Genomic DNA, 26,224 nt, shown 5'->3' with positions numbered 1-26,224 from the left:
AAGGCTAGAGACAGCTGGTTTTTTCCCTGATCCCCAGATTAACATATTTATAATTCATTGGACATTTAGAAAAGTTTTTTTTTACCTTTTCTGTTATTCATTTGTAGTTTAATGTTTAATTTCTGTTATGAAGTACGCTGCTATATTGTACTATGCAGAAAGGTTGCTTATAAATACTGCTAATAATAGTTTCTTACACTTTCTGCAGCAAACCTACTTGGATGAATTGTTTGTGAATCTACGAATGGAAGCTGTGTTCTTGAAGGAGAACTTCAATATAAAATGGGTTGCTCAAGGAGGGATAGTTGAGAACATTGAACAAGTTGTCAATGAATATAAACAAACTCGTGGATTATTGGTAATAATAATGGAAATCCATATTTGCAATGCATGAGTGGACTGTGAACTATTATTTCCTGTACAATTTGGAGAAAAAATTATTTATGTAAATAAACGTGTATATTTATATATCAGTTGTTAGCTGCAATTTGCACTATATTAACATGGGAGTATGCTTCTCTGAATTACTTCTGAGTACACCTGCTTAAGATTGCATTGTTCAACTGATTGCCTATAAAGATATCTCATTAGTGTTCAAATCCCATATTCCAATACACTGGAGAAAATATAGTACTCCCATACAGTATATTAACAGAACAATCATCCTATTCTAGATTTGCTGAGCTCTGGGATGAAGTAAGAAATGACAGCTCAAATAATAATAATAATTTAAACACAATATAAATGTGAGTACCCCACCCCTCTCACACAAAGTACCCCTAGAAACATAGCCAAAGTGAATCAGAAGAGACTTGCCAATATTTAAAGCCATCTGCAAAAGAAACAAACAATGACCTTTTTAGCTGTTGACCATGTAGACAGACAAAAAGGACAGACAGGAACTATTACTATCATAGAGCAGTTTGCGTTTGTCCAGACTAAGTATGAGTCTAAAGGCTTACATTCAGGGGTGGGCTCCTACGGGTTCACCCAGGTTCGGGAGAACCTGTAGCTAATGTTATGGCTGGTTTGGAGAACCTCCAAATCCCACACCTGGCTGGCCCTGCCTACCCTGCCTTGCCTCTCCCACCCCACCCTGCCGTTCCCACCCCTCCCCTCCCAGGAGTCTCCACGCAGCCTGTTTTGCATGCGAGGTAAGTGCAGGGCCCGCATGGAGGCTCGGGGAGGGCAAAAATTGCCTCCTGGAAGTTCCGGGGGGCCTCTAGAGCCCGGGGGGGCAGTTTTCATCCTCCCAGATGCTCAAGGAAAGCCTCCAAAGCCTGGGGACGGCAAAAATGCTCCCCCCTGCCATGGTGCAGGAGGCTAACTAGGCCATGCCCAACCAGCAAGCAGGCAGATAACCTATTGCGGAAATTTTTGAAGCCCACCCCTGCTTACATTCAAATCCAACTTCACACAAGGGAAGGCAGAAAGATGTTCCTTAACACCTAAATATGTTTGATTCAAGAACATTGTGTGAATCAATTGTGTAGGCCCTCTATGGATTAACTGGTCCATTGAAGATCACCACTGTTTCTGGTAATTTGTGTAACCAACCTCTAATATTTATACCATTTTGCTCAAATAAATAGCTTCTCAGACCTTCCTCTCCCCCAGCTGTAAATTGAGTGCGATATATTTCCACATCTATCAAAATTATGTAAATAAGGGAAACAACAGTTGCATTGTCTATTATGGTTGCCTTTTAAAAATATTTCTTTTAATCCACGGTCTTGATTTAAATTGTGAGGAACATAGTTAAATACTTCCTATTTGCATTAAGAGTTTCCTTTTTATGCAGATAGGAATGCTTTTTGTCCCTGCCTTCTGTTAACTCAAATTCTCTGTTTTAGTTATATATTTGTGTAATGTTAAATCATATAAATATAATCCCATGATATTTTGATCTTTCTATATAGTTTTTCAACTATGTCTGAGACAGGATTTTATTTATCAACAGAAATTGAGTGGGATTCTACCACGTGTCAGTAGGACTGGCTGTGGTTGGTTTCCCCCACTTCTTTTAACCATGAAAAGCCTGTTCTAAGGTTACCACTGTACCTTTTTGTGTTTCCTACCCCCACTGGGAAAAAGATTTTCAGCAGGAATCAGCCACCAAGAAAGTCCTCTAAGGGCTACATGTGGTCCTTGGGCAAAAGTTCCTCAATTATACTATATCCTAAGCTATTTTACAGCCATGACCTAATGGGGATATGCAATGCACCATAAGCAGTAGTCTCCTTTGCAATGCCCTTCATCCTGTTAACCATTGCTATGTTTCAATCATTGTGCCATTATGTCTTAATTGGCAGAAGTATAGCAATAGTGTTTTGCCAGCCAGTCTTCTATGATGGCAGCAAGCCTAGAATTGAACCATAAAAGAACTTTTCCAAACCCTGTATGCTTCAGCCATTGTGAACCTGAGTAAAAGATAGTATATTTTTTCATTTTCATTTTGTTTATGGTGCATGAAGAATTATTAATATGCATTTTTAAATCCTTCTCTTTTAGCCAGTTAAAATTTGTATACTTGGTCCTCCTGGAGTAGGGAAAACTTCAATTGCAGAAGAGCTATGCAAATATTACAAAGTGCACCACATTAAAATAAAGGAAGTGATCACTAAAGCCATAGAAGATCTGGTAAGCAGATCATCGATGTTTGGGCTATTATAAAAAATTATAGGAGTATGAGTAGAATTAAAAATAAATTTTACAGTAATATACTTAAACACAAAAATGTCCTGCATTGTAGGTCATCAGATTATGCATTTTATGGTTTCCATCATGTCTGAAATAATTCATTTTGCATGCAAAACATGTGCTTTATAATTTAGGTTTATTCCATTCTCTGCTGCTCAGTGATGTATCACAAATTCCCCCCTTTGCTAAAACGAGGGTGGACTTGTACCGTATTGTGATGGATTATAAAAATACTTTGAATAAAGCCTTGCAATCCAATCTGTATCCTGTTCCAGTGGTGCAACACTTACTGCACTTTTTGGGACAGGGACGGATCTTTGCTAAATTGGACATGGCGCAGGCTTATCAACAGCTGCCTGTTGACAAAGCTACCGACAATGCCCAAACGATTGTGACACACAAGGGGGCCTTCCGATGCCACAGGCTCCAATTCGGAGTCTGTGTGGCTCCAGGTATTTTTCAATGTTTAATGGAACGACTTCTCCAGGGGCTTGACGGAGTGGTCCCGTATTTTGATGATATCTTACTGGCTGCAAAGGACGGGGCAGACCTCGTCTGTAAATTATGGGCTGTTTTACAGTGGTTTAGGAACGCTGGCCAATGTTTAAAAAAGAGTAATGCCAACTGGGAGTGTCCTCAGTAAAGAAGAGACAAACTGGAATATTTTCAGAAGGATATATCTTTTTGAAAACAAAAGTTGTTTAATATTTCTTATAGTGCCTACTTTCTTGTAGCTTTCACTCAAATATATAATAGACCAGGGGTCCCTAATCTGTGGGCCATGAGGGGATTGCAACCAGGCCATGGAATTTGCATGCCACTCACGCAAATGGAGCTGTTCACAGGCGTGCACTTGCCGGCCACTTGCATGAAACCATTCCCTCCTCCCTCCACCTCCTCTGGCCCGCAAAGCCAGAAATGTTGGGAAACTCTGTCATAGATTGTAGAAAAAATAGGGCAAAGTTGCTTTAATTTTCCCCCAGATGAATTAAAATTTAGTCCAAATTTTCTTGGCATTTTATTTTAATTTTAACTGCAGGAAAAAATAGTTGCTCCTCGAGAGGAAGCAGAATCTGTAGATGAAGCTGAAGAAGAAGAAGAGGAGGAAGAAGAAGAACCAGCAGATAATGTAGAAGAAGCACAGGAATTGTTAGATGCAGTTAAAGAAAACATGGAGCAAAATTCAGGTAAATGAAAAATTACCAAAAATTAACTCTTCAACAGTAAATGCAATGGTTTTCTTATAGTGTTTCTTCTATTTAACTTTCTTGATTGGATTCACAAAAATATGGAACTATAACCTGGTTTTATTGATTTTGTGTAAGCCTATATTTTGTGGTTTGCAAACAATGGTTTATAGCTTTGAATATTTTGTAATCTCAACCATTTATGGTTGATTCAATTTCCCATGCCTTTAGATGATACAATATATGAATCCAGTCATAATCTCCCAACTTCATCAATCTCATCTAGATTACGGTGAACGTTTCAGAGGAAAATCAGGACATAAACATAGATAAAATATGAATAAGAAATGGTGAGCAGGAAAGAAATGATAGAAATAGCTGGAAATAGTATTGTTGTAATGGACAGTCACCAGATCTTGACTACAAAAATCTAGACAATATAAAATACGGAATGAGTGGTGTGATAGAATCCGTTCATACCAGTTCACAAGAGCCAATTACAGACAGTCTACAACTTAACAACAGTTCATTTAGTGACCATTCAAAGTCACAACATAACTGAAAAAAGTGATTTATGACCATTTTTCACACTTAAAATCATTGTGACATTCCCATGGTCACATGATCAAAATTCAGATGCTTGGCAACTTATGACTGCTGCAGTGTCCTGGTGTCATGTGATCACCTTTTGCAGCCTTCTGACAAAACCAGTAGGGAAGACAGATTCACTTAAGAATTACGTTACTAACTTAACTGCAATGATTCCCTTAACAACTGTGGCAAGAAAGGTCGTAAAATGGGGCAAAATTCATTTAGCAAATATCTAACTTAGCAACAGAATTTTTGGGCACAATTGTGATCCTAAGTCCAAGACTACCTGTATTAAGATTTTCAGGAATTTTGCAAGCTGCTTGAGTGCAAAGCTGAACTGTGTACCATGCAGATCAGTTCTTTGGCAGCTTGCAGCATAGTTGGCAGCAATGAAACTGACAGAGCTGGTTGTTACACATGTATTGTATTAGCACCTCACTATATAGACGTCTTCATCTCGCTGTGGATAGATGTTTAAAATGATGATGATATTGAACATTGCAGTTGAAGATTTGGTAGATCTAATGATCAATGATTTTTGAACATCTCTTCAGCTGCTCTAAAGAGAAATATAAGTAGTCCTCAACTTAAAAAAGTTTGTTTAGTGACTGTTCAAAGTTACGACGGCACTAAAAAAAGTGACTGATTTGTTTAACAAACTAGCAAACCATGTTTTAGTGTAGCGTGTTGTGAATTGCCAATCTTTGCAGTTTATGGATCAGTTTAAATGGGCTAATTCACGGCTATGTAATTCTAATACACTACAGGTATAAGTATGTGTCCAGATAACATAATTTTTAGTTTGGACTACTCAACTCTGCCTCAACTAATACATCTCCTATTAAAATTAGGTCGTGTAGATGATAACTATGTGATTCGGTTCATGAAGGAAATGCTAATATCTATGCCTTGTAAAAACCAAGGATATGTTTTGGATGGGTTTCCAAAAGTCTATGACCTGGCAAAAGATCTTTTTAGCAGTAAGTATTTGTATACTGCTCTATTAGATATTAATGTACAGTACAGTGCATTGCATTGCAGCTACTTACCTGTGGCCAGTTTCACAATAACAGATTTCTCATACCTTGTAAATTGTGCTAAAATACAGTATTCATCTTATAGCATCTATGTTCTAGTGACAATCATGGATAGCTAACATGCCCAGAACATGGCAAATGATAAGAAAGACTGCTGCTGAGAAATTCTAAAAGGCAGGCTGATGACATAGTGAAAAATTCTCTATGGAGATTTTCAGCCATGGTTGTCCCAAAGATGCTTTTTCAAGAGGCAACTGGACTTTCTGGTTCTTCTTTGAAGACGTTTCACTTCTCCTACAAGAAGCTTCTTCAGATGAAATGGAATTATTTAATCAAAATATAATATGCAATCAATAATATCAAAAATATCAGCCTAATATTTAATGTAAAACTTACTGAAATGTTAGGTAAAAACATATTAGAAGAGAAGTTTTCTAACCATATAGTGTTTATGAAACTGTGAGACCCATAGCCTCATAAAGTTTTTCATCCTATCATTTCCCCATCCCCTTTTAATTTTTGAAACTCATAATGGAATGGAATTAGATCATTGTAACTGGTTATCTAAGACCCTAATTTTATGTATCTCTTTTAAGGTTTCTAGCCATTATAAATTAATGATACTGTATATGACAAATTTAGACAAATACAGTGTTAGAATAAAAACACAGAAAAATCTCTGTCCTGCCTTCTAATGGATGTATTTTTTTAGCCTAGATAAGAAATGTTGTTTATGAAAATGTCAGTAATATACATAATGTTATAGCATGATTATCTACAAAAATGTAAGGGTTAGCAAGAGTAAGACTAAGACTAAAGAAAGGTGTATAATCTGGCAATTTAATAGCAAGAGCAATAATTATATTTGGAATAGCCCAAAATATACTCATTAATACTAGACCTCTACTGCAAACTGCAAAATACCAGTTGTTATTAGAACCATGTTAATTAATTTTTTAAAAAAAATAGTTGAAGAGGAGGAAGAAGATGATGATCTGAGAGGCAAAATGAATCGCTATGACAAATTAATAACTCCTGGTAAGTGTACTTGTAATATTTATTTCACTTCTATATATTTAAACAGATTGGTTGTAGTCATATGGGATTTAGAAAATGTAGATAAGCATTCATAATAAAAATGTAAGTGACATACTGCTGAAAACTAAAGGCTCTTTGCTTTCTATTTTCCCACATCCTCTTCAGTTAAAACATATTTTTCATCCATGACATTTATCGTGTAAAAAGATACAAGCTGAAGATGCAAGTATTTGAGGGGAAGAATGTTTATATATTGCCTTTGACCTTCCCTCATTCATAGTTTACAGAAGCACATTTTCCTACACAATTTCTTTAAAAATAACTGCAAGCATAATGATTTCACAACCTCAAATCCCATCTGTGAGATATTATTTTGAATACTGATCAATATAAAAAGTTGGAGAGAAATACAGACTTATCCAGCCAAGGCAGTCATGAATCCACTACTCATTGAAAAATTGTCCTGCAAGATAAAGGGGCATGAAAACCAGGTGGGAAATAGAGTAAAAATGCCTAAGGAGAAGCTACTTCATACTCCAAAACTAATCCCAGAATTGCTAACTGGACATTGATAAATTTTAAATTGTTCAAATGAAAGGGTCAAAATATCTTTTCAATAGTCTTAAATGCCTCTACCTTCAATATAATCAGGACAATATCTATCCTAAAAAAGATATTGGCAACCAAATGTAAAGCTCATTATTAGCCAATTTCCGTAATCAATGGACAAGAGCTATAGAATATATAAAATACTAAATAAATCAAATAACTTGGTTAAACACTTCTTAAATTCAATATTAGTTTATTGTATACCTATTAAGTCATTTCCTTCATGTGAGACTGGATTTCTCATAAATCCAGAATATTCAGCCAGAAAATGCTGAACATTCAATGGGGAATAAAATGGGAAAAGATATGACTAATTAACACTAAGATAGGTATGTTTATGTTGCAACATTGTGGCAGTTATCATTTGTTACTGAAAAATTTAAGACATGTGCATGGTTTGCATTTACAGTAAATACAACAATAATTTACAAAAATACAAGTGATTAATTATAGTTAACAATTCAACTGCAGTAAATATCTTGATATTCAAATAAATAAAAGAGGTGGATTATACATCTAATGGTAAATAAATCACAAAGAGATTTCACTAATCCACTTATTGCACTAAATATAATGGTTGGTTATTTATATTTGAATCTAGCCAGCATGGTTTGTAAAACATGCTTTGTAGAATATCATGCGTAATTCTAGCTAATTCTGGATTCTTCAAGACACACAGCACCATATGTAATAAACTGCAATGATGCCAAAGTAACAGACACACAATGTCATCATGCAACCGCTAATTATATAATTGTGTCCTAAAATATGTAAATTATAGTATTTAAGTGATGAAATACTATTCCATGTCATCCTGTTAATGCTATGCAACAAACTACAACTGAGTAAATCATATTTTGAATCAGCACAATATGTGAATTCAGTCCTTCAAAAATTATTTATTCACATTGATATTTTGTCTATGGATATGTAAGATACCTTGAATGAAAGAATAGGAAAGATATCTTCAATTATGTAAAGTTGGATGTCTGCTTGGTAGTTTCAAATCCAATTTTGTCTCCATGTAAGCCATTTACATTTCAGCATTCTTGTAATCTTTATATACCCTTTATATATTGTTTTAAACAGGATCTCAATACCACTGATTCATAATTGTGTACAGAAAGGTAATTCAAAAGATGAACTAAGCAGGTCACTCTAATGCCATTCTAATATCTGGAATGTTTTTTTTCCTTTGTAGACTATGTTATTTCTTTGAATGCTTCTGATGAATTCTTGAAAAACCGAATCATGAATCTCCCCGAAAGTGTTGTTGCTGGAACGCATTATGCCCAGGATCGATATTTAAGAGCCCTCAGTCTTTTTAGGGACTTAAACACTGAGGATGAAACTGTTCTTAACTATTTTGATGAAATAGAAATACATCCACAATATATTGGTAAGATATAAGATACATTTAATTCCATTTCATTTTAACTACTATTATGATCTTTTGTGTCATTTTCATGTACTATCAATAGATAACAAATGATTAAAATTACAACACGCATAGTATTATACATCAAATTTTGTTAGGCCAACTTGAAAACAGTAAATAAAGGGAAACAAGAAAATAGCTTAATTATTTTAATTATGCCTTCCGGTCTCAATTTCTCATACCGAGCCAATTTTCTCAATATGTGAAAAAGAAGTCATAAAAGAAAATTAAAATATAAAAAGGGTTTTTTTGCCCTCCACAGCCAGCATATGTAACCTCAGCTGCATTGTGTGGTAATTAAAGAAATCAACACTTCTTCTACAAAATCCAGACAGCCTCTGTTACCACAACAATAATCACTAAATCATGAAAATAAAATAGCATCAGATCAAATGATATGATATGTTATTAATAGCAATGAGATAAATTTGGGTGACTTTTTTTTCATATGAAAGGCCCCAATGATGATTGGAGAAGTTTTTGGTTATGACTGGGGAGACCAGCAAAAGATGAAGTAACAATGGGAATAGGCTCCAGACTGGCATCTACTTTATACCCTGCCTATTCATACATTTTTGCACACAACATACCCTATTCACCCTTGTCAAGTGAATGTGTGAGCTCTCTTTGAAGAATCTTCTCACAAAATCAAATACAGTTCAGGTAGTCTTTCTAAATGAACTAATTATATGCTGCTAAACACTTCAGATATATGACAGTTAATTATTTTAAGTTATAAATATACTTATTTCTTTTACTACACATTGTCCTCAACTTATGACCACAATTGAACCCGAAATTTCCATTGCTAAGCAAGGCAGTGGTTAAATGAGTTTTGTCCTATTTTACAATCTTTCTTGTCATAGTTGTTAAATGAATCACTGCACTTGTTAAGATAGTAACATAATTGTTAAGTGAATCTGACTTCCCAATTGACTTTGCTTGATAGATCACAAAAGTTGATCACATGACACTGCAACAATCATAGAGTTGCCAAGCAGCCGAATTTTGATCACATGACCATGGGGCTGCTGTAACAGTCATGTGAGAAATGTTCATCAGTCACTTTTCTCAGCGGCATTGTAACCTCGAATGGTCACTAAACAGATGGTTGTAAGTCAAGGACTACCTGTATTCAGAGGCTACTTGTTTATTGACAAAAGTGGTAAGCAAGAGAAGGGTGGGCCCAGATTCAAATCCGTCCCCAATTATGCAGTCTCAATGTTTTAGGTTTAGGTTTTAGGTTTTATTAAATTTATAGACCGCCGCCTCTCCCCGCAGGGACTCGGGGCGGTGTACAGACCGTTCATATATAAAAACAACAAAACATGACATAAAACACCAGACAGAACCACGCAAACATACAGTCTGTATATATAACCCAAACTGATTTAAATAATTAAAACAATGCTAAAACCAATTTAAAATCCCAAGATTTAAAATTTAAAAAGCCATCCAGGAAGGTCAGTAATGAGTATTACTTGTAGTTACAATTAGGCCAGGCCGGCTAGTCGAAACAGGTGGGTCTTGAGTTTCTTACGGAAGGAGCGGAGGTCCGAGGTAGTTCTAATATCGGGGGGGAGGTCGTTCCAGAGGGTTGGGCCCATCACAGAGAAGGCCCTACTCCTAGGCACCGCCCGCCCGCACTGCTTAGCGGAAGGTACCCGGAGGAGCCCCTCTCTGTGAGAGCGGATTGGTCGCAGGGATGTGTGGGGTAGAATGCAATCCCGCAGGTAACTAGGTCCCGAGCCATGGAGCGCTTTAAAGATGACAATCAGCACCTTGAAACACACCCGAAAAGCCACAGGCAGCCAGTGCAGCTCGCGCAGGAGTGGTGTTACATGGGAGTACCTAGTACTCCCCAAAATATCCCGCGCGGCTGCATTCTGAACCAGCTGGAGCCTTCGGGTGCATCTCAAGGGGAGCCCCATGTAGAGAGCATTGCAGTAATCAAGACGGGAAGTCACCAGGGCCTGAGTGACTGTGCGAAGGGCGTCCCGCTCTAGTAGGGGGCGCAATTGGCGCACCAGGCGAACCTGGTGGAACGCCCCCCTAGCCACGGCCGTCACATGATCATCTAGCGACAGCCGGGAATCTAGGAGGACGCCCAAATTGCGTGCCCTATCCACCGGGGGCAGTTGTTCCCCCTTGATAGCCAGAGATGGAACACACTGGCTAAAGCGGGGCGCCGGTAGCCACAGCCACTCCGTCTTGGAAGGGTTGAGCCTGAATCTGTTGTCACCCATCCAGACCTGGACGGCTTCCAGACACCGGGACATCACCTCGACGGCTTCGTTGGGGTGGTTCGGGGTAGAGATATATAGCTGAGTGTCATCTGCATACAGATGGCACTCAATGTGTGGTACAAATAACAGCCTCTCAGTCCAAACTACCTCTTTTCAGTGATAGTGGGAATAATACAGTTTCGCTGGCAAATTGCTTCCACCTACTCATATTTATGATGGGATACCACTAATCAAGTTGGACCTCCTAATGTACCTTAATTGTCCATCCTGAATTCTTTAGCCGGCTTGGCCCACTCATAGTTTTATTTTACCTCCTGGCAGATATTTTTAATTGGGAATTTTTGGGGTAACTATTTTAAATTTAATTCTTTGGGGTATTTTTAGGGGTTGTTTTTTAAATATTGTATTTTAAATGCTTTACTTGAATGTACAGTTTTTATAACCTCCTCCATTTAAGCATTTAATTATTTAAGTATTTAAATATTTAAGTATTTGTGTATTTATGTATTATTTTTTATGTATTCCATTGACTGTACACCGCCCCGAGTCCCTTTTGGGAGAGGGGGCGGTCTAGAAATATGAAATAAAGTAAAGTAAAGTAAAGTTTAATGCTCGGTCAGGGCCTTCCCATGCTAACCTACTATAGGAAAAAGAGAAAAGAACATGTAGCTCAAAACACAGAAGGAAATGTTTGCATATGGCAAAGGTTTTAATGAGAAATTAATGAACAATTTTGTACATTTGACAAATTTCATTACTTTTGCTCACACATACATTATTCTGAGTTATACCATACACACACACGTGAAACTTGAAAAATTAGAATATCGTGCAAAAGTTCATTTATTTCAGTAATGCAACTTAAAAGATGAAACTAATATATGAGATAAGACTCATTACATGCAAAGCAAGATAGTTCAAGCTGTGATTTGTCATAATTGTGATGATTATGGCGTTCAGCTCATGAAAACCCCAAATCCACCATCTCAGAAAATTAGAATATTACATGCAATCAATAAAACAAGGATTGTACATAGAACAATATCGGACCTCTGAAAAGTATAAGCATGCATATGTACTCAGTACTTGGTTTTGCAGCAATTACTGCCTCAATGCGGCATGGCATGGAAGCTATCAGCCTGTGGTACTGCTGATGTGTTATGGAAGACCAGGATGCTTCAATAGCGGCCTTCAACTCTTCTGCATTGTTCGGTCTCATGTCTCTCATCTTTCTCTTGGCAGTGCCCCATAGATTCTCTATGGGGTTCAGGTCAGGCGAGTTTGCTGGCCAATCAAGCACAGTAATCCAACAGTCATTGAACCAGGTTTTGGTGCTTTTGGCAGTGTGGGCAGCTGGAAAATGAAGTCAGCATCCCCATACAGCTTGTCTGCAGAAGGAAGCATGATGTGCTCCAAAATCTCCTGGTAGACGGCTGTGTTGACCCTGGTCTTAATGAAGCACAGTGATCCAAAGTCCTGTCGTTCAGTGGTCCAAAGTCCTCTTTTCTGATGAGAGCAACTTTTGCATCTAATTTGGAAACCAAGGACCCAGAGTATGGAGGAAGAATGGAGAGGCCAATCAAGCACAGTAATCCCATGGCCATTGAACCAGTTTTTGGTGCTTTTGGCTGAGTACATATGCATGCTTATACTTTTCAGAGGTCCGATATTGTTCTATGTACAATCCTTGTTTTATTGATTGCATGTAATATTCTAATTTTCTGAGATGGTGGATTTGGGGTTTTCATGAGCTGAACGCCATAATCATCACAATTATGACAAATCACAGCTTGAACTATCTTGCTTTGCATGTAATGAGTCTTATCTCATATATTAGTTTCACCTTTTAAGTTGCATTACTGAAATAAATGAACTTTTGCACGATATTCTAATTTTTTGAGTTTCACCTGTATATATAATATCACTTTGGTGCCATTCATTTGGAACAATTTTTGCTAAATTTGCAAGGCAACATTTTTAATGGTGAAAGCAACTGGCTTGTTTATAACAATTAAAAAGTAATAACGTTGAATCTAATTTTATGTAACTTGTTTTTTTTTTCTATCCTGCCTTTTTATACTTGAAAGATGTTTCAAAATTTGAGGGCCTGGAAAACAGAGTTATAACAAAAGAAATAATCAAAAACATTGGTGAACCTAGAAATTATGGTATGACAGATGAAGAAAAGGAAGAATTTGAACGGAAACTAGCAGAAGAACGCCTTGCTAGAGAAGCTAAAGAAAAAGCGGACTTGGAGAAACAGGAGTTGGAAGAAAGGGCCAAGAAAATAACAAACTGGGAAGAATGGGTGAGTTAATCCTAAATATAAGAAAATTTTAGCATATTTACAGATTTCTTACCAAAGGAGGAGGAAAGATTAAAAAAAAATATCTTTCAGAAAGCACTATACAGGTAGTCCTTGACTTACAAGAGTTCTTTAGTGACCGTACAAAGTTACAACATGAAAAAAGTTATTTATGACAATTTTTACACTTATGTGTTGCAGCATCTCCCTGGTCATATGATCAAGATTCAGATGCTTGGTTAGAATGTATGACACCCAGGTGCCACACGGTTCACACAAATATAGGTATATGTAAAATAAAATAAAATTTAAAAATTTAAAAAGATTGAAAAAGATTCGGATGCTTGGCAATTGGTTCATATTTATGATGGTTGCAATGTCCTGGCTCATGTGATCAACTTTTGCAATCTTTTGGCAAGCAAAGTCAATGGGAAAGTCAGATTCACTTAACAACTGTGTCACTAACTTAACAATTGTGTCATAAAATGAAGCAAAGCTCACTTAACAAATGTCTCAGTTAGCAACATAAATATTGGCCTCAATTGTGGTTGTAAGTTGAGGACTATCTGAACCTGATTTTTCTATTTAGTTTGTTTGAAAGCAAATGCCGCTAAGAGTTTTAGATACTTTATATTGAAACTCTAATAAATATTCTCAGGAGCAGTGATAAGAGCTGAATTGAGCACAGTTAAAAGAGTTGGATATTACCATTGAGCTCACTCCTCAATGCAGGAACTCACCCTGAAGCACCCCAGACAAACGGTTGCCCAACCCCTACTTCAGACATTTAGTGAACAAGCATCCAGCATTTCCTGGCAATAGATTTAATTGTAGAACTGCTGTTAGGAAACTTCACCAAAAATTTTATTCATGAAAGTTAATTCATTGTTTTACGTATGTCTCCTGCGATAGAGTAAAATGTTCTTTTTATGACATGTGTTCTTTGACAGCACATTAAACTTTCCCCACTTTCTTGGGGAATGTGCCTTCTAGGGAGGAGCAAAGTTGGATGCAATATTCTTTGTGTAGTTTTCATACCTGCTATATCATGTTAATCATTATGCTAGCACACATGTGCTAATCAAGGTGTTATGGAGTACTTTTAAAAAATTCTTTTGTTAGTATCAAAGTAGCAAAATAGTATCGATTTTTTTATTTAGAGCATTCTCACTACTTTGGAAGTTAATTAAAAAGAGAGAGAGAAATGCAATTAGGGAGAGCAAACCTATATCTTTGCCTGTCCAAGCTGGCCCCTGATAATCATTGCTTTTTAAAAAAATATTTGAAAATCTCTAGAATCTTCACCCATATTGTTGTAATACTCCCATATTTATGTTATCTTCCAGACCTTTTGAAAACAGGACATTTGCCCTCAAATCATTCAACAGTTTGCCTGTTCTCGTGCATTACCTAGTTGTCCTATTATCAAAAAGAGACAGGAAACAATTTTTGAGGACAGGAATGGACATGTCAATTTTACCTCCTATTATAATCTCTATCCCTCTGCGCAAATCTTGCCATAGTCTTTATTTTATGTCATCTTACATAGTCTTACCTATTTCTGCTAGAGCACTACTAAATCTGATCCTAATTAACAGAAAGGAACCAGTTGAAGAGAGAAAAGTAGTGATAATTTTACAGGTAACAAAAACACATTCTTGGGATTCAAGACACTATATAAAAGGAAATTGGGATATAGTCATATAGGCACAATAGATTTTTTGACATCCAATTTCAACAATGAACTACTAGACAGAATCCCCTGGAAAAAACATTCAGGTCAAAAGGAGCATAAGAGGATGGGAATTTTGAGAAACAAATGAGAAGTTTAATCGTACATTATTCCACTGAGAATTAAGCAAGGGGATAGCTTAAGAAGACACTTTGAATGGAGAAGGACCCTTTTAGAAGTCCTTGATGCTCTCTGAACTTGCTTGTTTTCATTACCCTAAATAGGTAATATCATCAGTGCTAGTAAGGAGTGCTGTTTGCTATCAGTTTATATTCTGTTATCTTGTCTGTCTGTGTGGGTGGTCTTAGGGGTTCTTTGTTTTGGCTGTTAACTAATGGCTCTTCGGCAGTTTCTTGATTGGGGTATTGCTTACTTGATTGTTAGTCTGAAGTTGACCTTGGAGTTAATCTATGCTGATCAGAGTGTTAATTACTTAGTAAAAGGATCTTTTACCATTTGATGCATAAGTAATCTAAGATTGGTGACTCACCAAGATAAGAGCAAGTAGCTAATACCTTTAGAAATTCAGGCATACTAGAATAGCAAAGGACTGGTTTTATAAGGGAAACATCAATAAAAAGGACTTTTAGCTCTTGTCAAAATTAAGGGTTATGGGAAGGATGGATAGTAACATATTGAAAAGGATGGATAGTAACACATGTCAAAACCTAGACAGAAATCTTCAATTCCTGCTTTGCTTCTATTTCCCCTCTTCCAAACAAAACCGTTTTCAATCAACTGAATCAGAACAATTTCCATGAGAGAGTAGCAATCCCAGACAAGTAGTAGTTAGGAAGCAGTTGAATAATATGAATGGATTTTAAGTCTTTATAACCAGATTAACTATAACTAGTAAATTACCAAATGAAAGGTCTACTTCAGCTGCAAATAAATACTTTTTAATATTAAATAAAGAGATTGTATAAGATCCCATAGTTTAGCCCAAAGAGGAAGTTGCCACATTTCCCTCTAATGCTCTATATGCCAGTGTTTACTTCCATTACATTTTTCATCTTCCACTTTCCTATATCTCTTATATCCCATTTACTTCCTATATCTCTTAACACCAAACAATAACCAGGCAGCACTCTAGATCCTGTTGAGAAAACTTCTGATAACTGTTCTATAGAAAAAGAGAGTAGAAAGTTTCACTCAATGGAAATAAGCTTTTGTAACAAAAAGTGTAGAGAAATCCAGCATTTGTCTATAAGCATGGCGGAAACAGAAAACTTAAAGGAGGTGTGATTTTGTTTTTTGTATTTATTTTTGGATATGGAGATTTCCTTCCCTCAGAAGAACCTTCTATGGCAGTACTATCAAGCCTGCGGCCTGCAGGCTGGATGCATCACACCCTGGCCGGTTTAGCAAAGGGGGGAAAAGTCCAAATATGTCACATGACACGTTTGGCACCCCTGTTCTATGGTATTAATAGTAAGAGTCACTGGAGTGCGTTCCGTACCTTACTGTGAGGTCATCAGACTTCCACTCATCATGTAACTTTTATAACTAGAGGCATTTGCAGGAAAAACTATAGGGGCATATGATGAAAGCAGCCCTGCACCATCATTATCTTATCGGCTTATAACTTTTGGCACATTTCTGCATGCATCATGATGTTATCATTTGGGCTATATTTTGACAAAACTTTGCATATTGTGAATGTTGTTGACGATAATGTACAAATATGCAAGTTGAGCATACTTTGGCCTCAAATGAATTAACAAAACTAGGTATACTGTTTTAGTGGTAAATTATCTGTGTTAGTTTGACATGCTAGTAAGAAACAATAAATAGATTTAAGAAAGGAACATGGCTCACTCATACTGTAATAGCTGTTGAAGCTATTGTTAATTAACATACTGTAGATATATTGAACTTTGGAGAAATCACCTCCATAAATATGTTTCTTGTGTTAAAATTTGTGATGTGAAGTCTTCATACATTCAAAAATTAATAAAATGATATTAAATCATTAAAAAATGAATGAATGGAAACTTCTGCATAAGAGAATTGCTTCTAGCCCTTTAGATGATTTCAACTTTCATAGTAGGATAAACAGTGTGGATTTGATACCGAACATAATTGTTGCTATATACTTTTCATAATGTCTTTACTGTTTTGTTACATTTGATCTTTTTGTTGAGTCTTTGTATCTGAAGAAATAAATTCTTGCAGCATTTTCATTCCTAGTAGGAGGTCTGAAATATGATGTCCTCTGGGGTTTTTTGGGAAATAAATTTACACTGGGCAATTACATGCCAAATTTTTGGGTCACCTGATATCACAATCATGATTGGCATCACTTCCATTGCTTTAAAAATAAAGGTTCCTCTGGCACATATGTGCTAGTCGTTTCTGACTCTAGGGGCGGTGCTCATCTGTTTCAAAGCCGAAGAGCCAGCACTGTCCAAAGACATCTCCATGGTCATGTGCCAGCATGGCTAAACCCCGAAGGCACACAGAATGCTGTTACCTTCCCACCAAAGGTGGTTCCTATTTTTCTACTTGCATTTTTACGTGCTTTCAAAGTGCTAGGTTGGCAGAAGCTGGGACAAGTAACAGGAGCTCACTCCGTTACGCGGCGCTAAGGATTCAAACTGCCGAATTGGTGACCTTTCTGATCGACAAACTCAGAGTCTTAGCCATTGAGCCACTGCATCCCCCTACCGAGTATATATGCATGTATATCTGAAACATGCCCAGCTGGTTTAGATATGATTTATAAAGAAAGATACGTACAGGAAACATCACTGTAGACATTTTCTCTTGGGCATATGCATGATATATGCTGTAGGCTATACAAACTTTGCTACATTTTAATAACGAGTAGATGTAGAATTCACCAGACTAAAGTCAGGTATGATCTGAAAAGAGGTTTTAAAAAAATCATTTTTTAAAATATTATTGCTCTAGACTTCGTTATGTCTAAATGCAATTTAATTGTCTGTGTTTAGAATAAGCGTTTAGAAGAAGTGAAGCGGCAAGAACAAGAACTTCTGGAAGCCCAGTCAATTCCACTGAGAAACTACTTAATGAAGCATGTAATGCCAACACTTATGCAGGGGTTGAATCAATGTTGCATGGTTAGGCCAGATGACCCGGTTGACTTTCTGGTAAGGGAATATCTGTCTGTCCGTCCATCTATCCATCCATCCATCCATCCATCCCTATGTAGGAGACAAAAATAGTGTTATTACTTATTTATAAACCTTAGTTATTTCTTTTACAATTTATTATAGATCTAGTTGCAGCAATACTGGAAAGTATTACTATAACTTTATATGACACCTACAATACATCTATCAGTTACTCTCTACCAGTGGTGGGCAACCTTTTTTTTCAACTGAGCCAAATCTCGCCAAAACCACGATTGAAATTTATTTTGAGAGTCACATTTTTAAAACCGAAAATACATAGGATGGTACACTGTTTTTAGTTTCAATAAACTCTGGCATTTGAAGCACGCAAGTCTTAAAGCTGTCAAGTTACAAGATCCTTGCATCCCTAACCCTTTAGGGAAAAAACCCCAAGGGGTCTTCAAACCTGACAGCTTTAAGACTTGTGGACTTCAATTCCCAGAATTCCTCCTCCAGTCATGTTGGCTCAGGAACTCTGGCATTGAAGCATGCAAGTCTTAAAGCTGTCAAGTTGCAAGACCCTTGCACCCCTAACCCTTTAGAAAAAAAACCCCCAAGGGGTCTTCAAACCTGACAGCTTGAAGACTTGTGGACTTCAACTCCCAGAATTCTGAGAATTGAAGTCCACCAAGGGCATCAATCATATTAGCCAAGGGATCTGCAAAATTGGCTCTTAAGACTGGTGGACTTCAACTCCCAGAATTCTGAGAATTGAAGTCCACCAGTCTTAAAACAGCCAACTTTGCAGACCTCTGTGTTAGCCCAAAGCCTGACGCTGGGCGGGCCTTGCTCCCCCATTGGTGGAGCCCCAAGAAGTGAGGAGGGAGAAAAAGAGACGGAGGCCAAGGAGCTTCCCCCCCGCCCCCTCCCAGCAAAAATCTAACCGGGGAGCCGGGCGGGCAGTAGCAAATTAGCCGATCACGCGGCGTGATAGGCTAATTTGCTACTGCCCGCCCGGCTCCCCGGTTAGATTTTTGCTGGGAGGGGGCGGGGGGGAAGCTCCTTAGCCTCCGTTTCTTTTTCTGCCTCCTCGCTTCTCGTCCCCGCCCGACTTCAGGATCCTCCCTAATCATTGTGGGTCTAAAAGAAAAAAGGGAAAGGGGCGCTTGTTTTGAAGTGCCCGAGAGGAGGGAGGGGAGCGGGCGCCCGGCACACAGAAGAGCCGCATTAAAATGTGTAAAGAGCCACGTGTGGCTCGCGAGCCGCGGCTTGCTGACCACTGCTCTATACAATCTACAGTGCCCTTAGCAAAATTCCTTCAAAAAAGGCTTGTTTTTTGAAGCTCTATTTTACCCGGTGTAGAAAAACAAAAAAAAACCATGTTGTACATCTAACTCAACAATACCCCATAAAATTTTCTAATGTGGCCTCTTATTTCTATTCATCATGCTAAAGATAATACATCTGCTGTTACCCTATAACAGCGATGGCGAACCTTTTTTGGCTCGCGTGCCACAAGTGGGAGCGCAGGGGGGTCGTGTGCGGGTGTGCCGCACCCATAATGCAACGCACGATGCCCCAATACGCATGCGCACACAATGCGTGACCCCCCCATTTTTACATGCTTTTTTTGCTCTTTCCAGAGCCCCCCCGCCCCCCCGGAGGCTTCAGGGACCATCCAGAGGCTTCCCTGAAGCCTTCGGAATGCTTAAAACCGGGGGGGGAGGCTCTTTTCGCCCTCCCCAGGCTCCTATAAAGCCTCTGGAGCCTGGGGAGGGCGAAAAATGGCTTTTAAAAAGGTGAACTCAGGCCAGCTGACAGGGCAGCACCTCGCGTGCCCTGACAAATGGCTCCGCGTGCCACTTGTGGCACGCGTGCCATAGGTTCGCCACCACTGCCCTATAAGCTGATTTCTAACCATCAGGGATAGTCATAAGCATTTTTATACAGTCCTAAAATAGACATTTGATTGATTTTAGCTCTAGAGTCAGTCTTATTGGTATGCATAGAACATTGTTTCTCTTGCAGCAACATATTTTCCTCCCAGATTTTACTATACACTTCAATTTGTAACTATCTTCTACCATGGACAGTGCAGTCCTATCTATTTAAAATTACATTCCCCGTGTAAATGATTGTTTACGTCCAGGTACATATGGATAAGATTTCTATTTGGGGACATCAAATGAGCAGACATTAGCATATATAAGACAATGACACATCGTAACACACACTGGGCACACTATCAGTAAAGAAAAGGGGGGTAGGGCTGAGACGCAATATTTAGTCTAATTTAGTTTATTAGGTAATCAACATAGAATGACAAGGGAAGGGGAACAAGTTTATTCAGCTGACATACAGTTTACAAACATTTCAAGAAATTTTATCTTAAACATTAATTTGTATAACAATATACCTTATCTTTCAGGGTATAAACTCAGGTTATCTTGTTTTGAGATAGATCCTCCTTGGTGTAATTTTATGGAGGTAGCTTTGGTTTGTATTTTGATTTTAATGAATAGGTCATTTCAATATGGTGGGTGATTTGGCTAATGCAAGTTCTCATCTGAAATGGAACCTGAGCTCAACAATTTTCCAATATGCTCTCTGTCTCTGTTGATTACATTCTTCCTTGATTTGGATTCCAGATATACTGTACATTCACTTCCACATCTGAGGCACACTTTCATAATGGGATTGCCTGTAGCAGGAATTGTAATGTGAATACCAAGCAGATGCTGCTATTATAGCTTTGGTTCAAGATACTATCTAATCCTTCACCAATACCAGGGTTATCTAATAATAATTCAGTCAACTTCTATTAATTTTAGGAAATGAAATGCTTTCTTTAACTTAGAGAAACTGAATGTATCTTTTTACATGGATTTTTTTTAATCAACAGGCAGAATATCTCTTCAAGAATAATCCGGAATTTGACTAAGAAGTCTAAACAGCTGCCCTGTTATGTCTTGTTAAATTTAATGTTAATGATTGTTGTGTAATACTCTTGTGAAATATACATTCACTAATTTATTTTTTAAAAAAATAGAAATCTAAAGTTTGAGGACATGTACATTTATCTAAAATGAACGACAATTTATAGAATATCTGGTAAATTGCAGAAAATTCCTTGAACACATTTAAAGAAAAAGCTTCAAAATTATTGTTCTTAGAAAAGTAACTATAGGTTATCAAGTTTATGACATGTACTTAAGCTATGCAGTAAAGGAAAAGAAGAATATTGGTACTTGTTCAGTTGTACCAAAAGTCCTTTTACAATGCAGCCATATGGCAGTTTATTCAAAGTCATTTCTCCTCAATTAAATCAGTTATATTGGCAGAATAGAATTATAGCTTTAAAGCATTTCTCCCATGACATAGCATCAAATAAGATGTCCTTGAGGTAATGTAAAGTAATAATGAGATCATGCACTACATCACCTGATAGCTGGGTGACACTATAATATGATTGAATAAAAAACAATACTTCCAATGGTACAAGTGACCAAAAATTGACAGTACTGGCATGCTAGAAGCTTTCACATCTCCTTTAGCATCTATTCTTCCACTTCAATTGTTGGGAAGTTACTGTGAACAAAATGTACCATATTTTTTGGAGTATAAGATGCTCTGAAGTATAAGACGCACCTGGCTTTTGGGGAGGAAAACAAGAAAAAAAATCTGACTCTGCCTCCCAGCAATTTGCCTCTTTGCAGCAAACAGTAAACAGCCTGTTTCAGTTTCAGCACAGCCTGATTAACATCAGAAAAAACAAATCTGCCTCCCAGCAATTTGCCTCCTTAGAGCAAACAGCCACTTTCATTTCAGCAAAGTCTGATTAGCACGAGCAGCTGATTGTCAGGCCTCCTGAGAATCAGGTGTTTCAGGCTGCAGGGATTGCCATAGCCTATTGCCACCTCCGCACACCCCATTTTTGGCCTCCGCATCCCGTTGTTGGCCTCTGTGTGCTCCATTTTCTGCCCATTCTAGGTGGCGGGGATCGGAACGGGTGGAAAATGGGGCACATGGAGAAAAACGGGGCGTGCAGAGGCAAAAAGTGAGATGCGGAGGCTGAAAATGGGACGCGTGGAGGCAATAGGCAATCCTTGCAGCCTGAAACAACTGATGGTCGGGAGGCTGATCCAACTGACAATCAGCTGCTTGTGCTAATCAGGCTATGCTGAAGCTGAAGCAGGCTTTTGCTGCAAGGAGGCAAATTGCTGGGAGGCAGAAACCAAAGGGTGGGGGCCGGCAGGTGGGCGTGGCTACATTTGATGTATATGACGCACCCAAGTTTTCACCCTCTTTTAGAGGGAAAAAGTGCATCTTATATTCTGAAAAATATGGTATATTGCTATTGCTTGTGAAGTGAAAACTACTAAGTGTGCTTCAATGATTGAATTTTTGATTGTTAATGGAATGTTCCCCCACTCCCCTTGTGAAATTCACCACCAAATACAGGTTTTTGTTTGGTGATAACTGTGTTTATGTGAGTACTGAGTAGCTGGGCAAAAAATTGTGAAACAATGAATCAAGAAGAGTTGATTTATAATATCAAAAACAAAGTGGACAACTTACCACAGCAACTGAGGACTTTCACATGAGAAAGGTTGTTAAACCGATAAAGTCAAAGAAAATTGCTGTCAAGTTTGGCTTTTCACAGGAATGTCTGGATAGTATTAATATTTTTCAGTACTGTCAGCCCTCTATTGTCAAAACCCAAGTTTTGGCAGGAAATGCTTACAGGCAACCCTCATTTACTGATCATTCATTTAGCAACTATTTGAAGCTACAATGGTGCTATAGAAGGACACTTACAAATAACGTTCAAAGTTCCCATGGTCACAGGATAACAATCTGGAGTAACCAGCTCACACTTACAATAGTTGCTGCATCCAGCAGCCATGTGATCACCATTCCTTACCTTCTCTGCCAGCTTCCCACAAGCAAAGATAATGGGGAAACTGAGAGAGGTCATGTCACTCTGTTGAGCTGCTTGCACTCTTCTCCTGACTAGCAGCACCCATTCCCGGCAGCACTACACTTGCGTTGTGCCTTACCTGCCTGCCAGCTAGGTACAAGCAGCCTTGGACTAACTTTATGATGGAAATGGGGCATGCCACTTAATGATTGTTGTCATTAAATGATGTGGTCACATGACATCATGCTTTAAACTGCATCACTTGATGAAATTTCAATCCTAATTTTTGTCATTAACTGCCTGTAGATGTTCGTTGGCATGCAGATATTTATTCACATGATCTAAATCTGGAAAAACTACCATCCAAAGTGTTACTTTTTAACAATACTGAAACAACAATCTGAAGGAAAGATATGCTGCTGCATTTTGACAACACCAGGACTCAATTCTAATGACATATCTAAGAGGCTATTGTTAGATTTCACTTTCTTAACCCTATCTGTCATCCTAGGAGTCATGTGATTTCCACCTTTTCTTCTAGCCAAAGGAATACTTTAGTAAACATGTTTGATTCAAATGTAGAGATAAAAACAACACCCAGAATCTGGTTGAAGAGATAAAGCAGGCATTTCTTTCATGATGGTCTTAAGAATGGTAACCATTACTGTATGTGGAGAAATAAACAAAGGTGACCAAAGGTCTGTAGTTTCATTTCAATTATAAAAATAACTCTATTTAAACAAGTTATGGAGGTGGAAGCATTACATTACTTCATTATGTATTCTCAGTCACTAATGGAGAAATGCCCTTAGCCTTCATTGCCTTTAACACCGATTGATAAAGTGCTCTTGGGAAGCTCACAAAGATGTAGTAGTGGGTCACCTATTAGCCCCTGAATCTGGAAACAAAAATGATGCAGATGGCCACGCATCTCACACCAATGACTCCAGACAGTGTGAAAAGATTAAAACAACTGTTATCAGCCATAACCCCCATAAACTAATTGGGAACCAGTGCTGCTCACTGAGCAATAGTGCTACATGAATGTATTGAGAAAAACCAAAAACTGCTCATGCAAATGCATTTTAGATAGCTACTCTTCAATGGTAGTCTCATGCAGAATGTGTTAAAAGTAATCCAAATGTAATCATTTTATTAGCTTATTATGACTATGACATGAGTCACTAAGAACAAAGTTCAGGAATGGGTGCAATTGGTGCTCAAGGCAAACCTGTGTAAAGCCATGGCTACCATCTACTCATCAAGCAGAAACCCGAGTCCAGGAGGACTCCCAGATTGCACACTCTGAGTGGCGAAATGCACCCCTCCAGCCAGAATTAAATGTGGGAAATTTCTGGTGTCAGGAAGGAGGATCAATATCCATAGCCAATCAGTCTAGCCAGTGTTTTGAGCTAGTGTCCATTTCTCCACATCTTGACCCTAACAGCTTCCAGGCCCAAACAAAAGGACCTCAGTGGCATCAATTGATCCTGGATGGAGATACTGATAATGCCACACCCACATGGACAAATGACTTCATTAGCTGCTTAATTTAGATGTTAAATAGGAGTGCCAAGATAATAGTCTACCTCTCAAGGTAGAATTTGATCCCTCCTCCTATCAACACTGAATGGACTGAAATCCAAACAAAGGAGGAAAACCCGCTATAACAAAGTGCCTCCCAATTCTTTATGGGCCAGAATGGTTCCATGGTCGATGCTATCAAAGGTGATAAGAGAAATCAAGGAAGGCAGGATGGACTCTACCACCATATTGGGTCTCTCAGAGATAATCCTCATTTTCAATGCTGTCTCAGTTTATAACCAAGAACAATTCAGATAATTTGCTTCTTCCGGAACTGTATACAATCCACCTTCTCAGCTGGAGATTGGATGAAAATTGTCCAGATCCATTGAGTACAAAAGTGGTCATAGCAATCATCTGTTCATTGGGGTCAGGGCGCAGGTCTCCTTCAAGGCACACAGAATCGCCCCCTTCTGCAGATAAACATTCATTGTTACCTGACCCAAGCATCACTTCCCAGAAGATTTCAATAGGTGATAGAAATCTAAAATACAGGAAACTGAACTCAAACCACTGACAACACTGTTGACTTCACCAGTGATGACTGGCTTGAACTCTTCCAGAATAACTGGGCCAAATTTTACCTTAAGCAACTCCAATAGACTATAAAGCCAGATTTTGAATCCAAGTGACTTCATACAACAGATGCCTAGAATGGTTCTTATAGGGGGCCTCAAGCATTCCTGTGAGCCATAGTTACCACCCAAGAGTAGTAGAAGCCCACCACTCAGTAGACACAATAAAGGCAGAAAAATGTTGTACTGCCCTTATTGTTCCATAGTAAACTGAGTGTTCAGTCAGGTTTAGTCTTGATTCAGATCTGAAAACCTCATATAGTTTTCACTGGTAAGACTATTTTTGGGGAATCTGTCTCATCAAAAATAAATAAAACTCGCATAACTTCCTAAATAAATAGGAATCACACTTTGGATAACAAAGTCCATTATTAAGGTATGTGAGCATTCCCACTGTTTGATTATTAAAAATACCTTATAATGAAGTGAATACTTTATGAATCAATCATGTATAATACAAATATTCTAGAGTTTTCGGTGGTATGACCACCTTATTTGGATTGGACAATTATGATTTATATAAAGAGGATTTATATCTGAGGATTTTAAATTTCTTTCTTTGATAGTTTAAGATGTCTTTATAGTGTCAAAAATCCTGATTTCAAATATCAGCATTTTTGATGTGCTACACTATTCAATACTTGTACTTAGAATGGCACAATTTGAATGGGTTCAGATTTACCTAGAAAATAGGATTAAAAACATGCAGCTCTCCTGCTACTACTGATCTACAATACAGATCCCAGACTTTTCTACCAGCAGCTATGATGAGACTTTGAGACTCAGTCTTTCAAGCAGTATTTTTTTCCAGTCTTCCCTGATGAACCATAAGATTTATACACCAAACATTCGGTTCTGCACTAATATTGAAATACAGCCTTTGGCACACATTTCAAACATGAGTGTATGCCTCTCTAACTCATTCTTTTATCTTATACTCGGGACAGAATGATGATGATGATGATATTATCCATTCAGTCATCCAATTCTTGGCAATTCAATGGGCCAGGTCTCATATCTTCTGATCCCTCAGAATATTGTCAAATATAAGTATTTCATTTGGGCATTATGGGCAATAATTATTAGACATTTTGATTTTTCTTAGAAAAGCTTGGCTTCTGTATACTTAAATAGCCTGCTTTTATTCTTCTATTTGGGCAGCTTATGAATGAAATCTTCCCCTT

At 37.9% G+C, this 26,224-nt stretch overlaps 1 protein-coding gene across 2 annotated transcripts in view; it reads left to right on the top strand.

The window, feature by feature from the left end:
• The window catches only part of AK7 (adenylate kinase 7), a 37,962-nt gene extending 14,361 nt beyond the window's left edge, over positions 1-23,601 (top strand). The window contains exons 10-18 of one of the 2 annotated variants that reach the window (XM_081938291.1): positions 209-358; positions 2,512-2,640; positions 3,740-3,887; positions 5,330-5,458; positions 6,485-6,553; positions 8,364-8,561; positions 12,934-13,154; positions 17,838-17,996; positions 20,863-23,601. In XM_081938291.1, the coding sequence (XP_081794417.1) occupies positions 209-358; positions 2,512-2,640; positions 3,740-3,887; positions 5,330-5,458; positions 6,485-6,553; positions 8,364-8,561; positions 12,934-13,154; positions 17,838-17,996; positions 20,863-20,901 (1,242 nt within the window). In that variant the 3' untranslated portion in view covers positions 20,902-23,601. Of the gene's footprint in view, positions 1-208; positions 359-2,511; positions 2,641-3,739; positions 3,888-5,329; positions 5,459-6,484; positions 6,554-8,363; positions 8,562-9,055; positions 9,841-12,933; positions 13,155-17,837; positions 17,997-20,862 lie in introns of those variants that run through there. The other variant, XM_081938292.1, reaches the window with a different exon arrangement.
• Positions 23,602-26,224: the final 2,623 nt, after the last annotated feature.

The sequence above is a fragment of the Natrix helvetica genome, assembly GCF_964273705.1.
Source record: "Natrix helvetica genome assembly, chromosome: 1".
NCBI classification, from domain to species: Eukaryota; Metazoa; Chordata; class Lepidosauria; order Squamata; family Natricidae; genus Natrix; species Natrix helvetica.
This window is presented reverse-complemented; position numbering and strand designations above follow the sequence as displayed.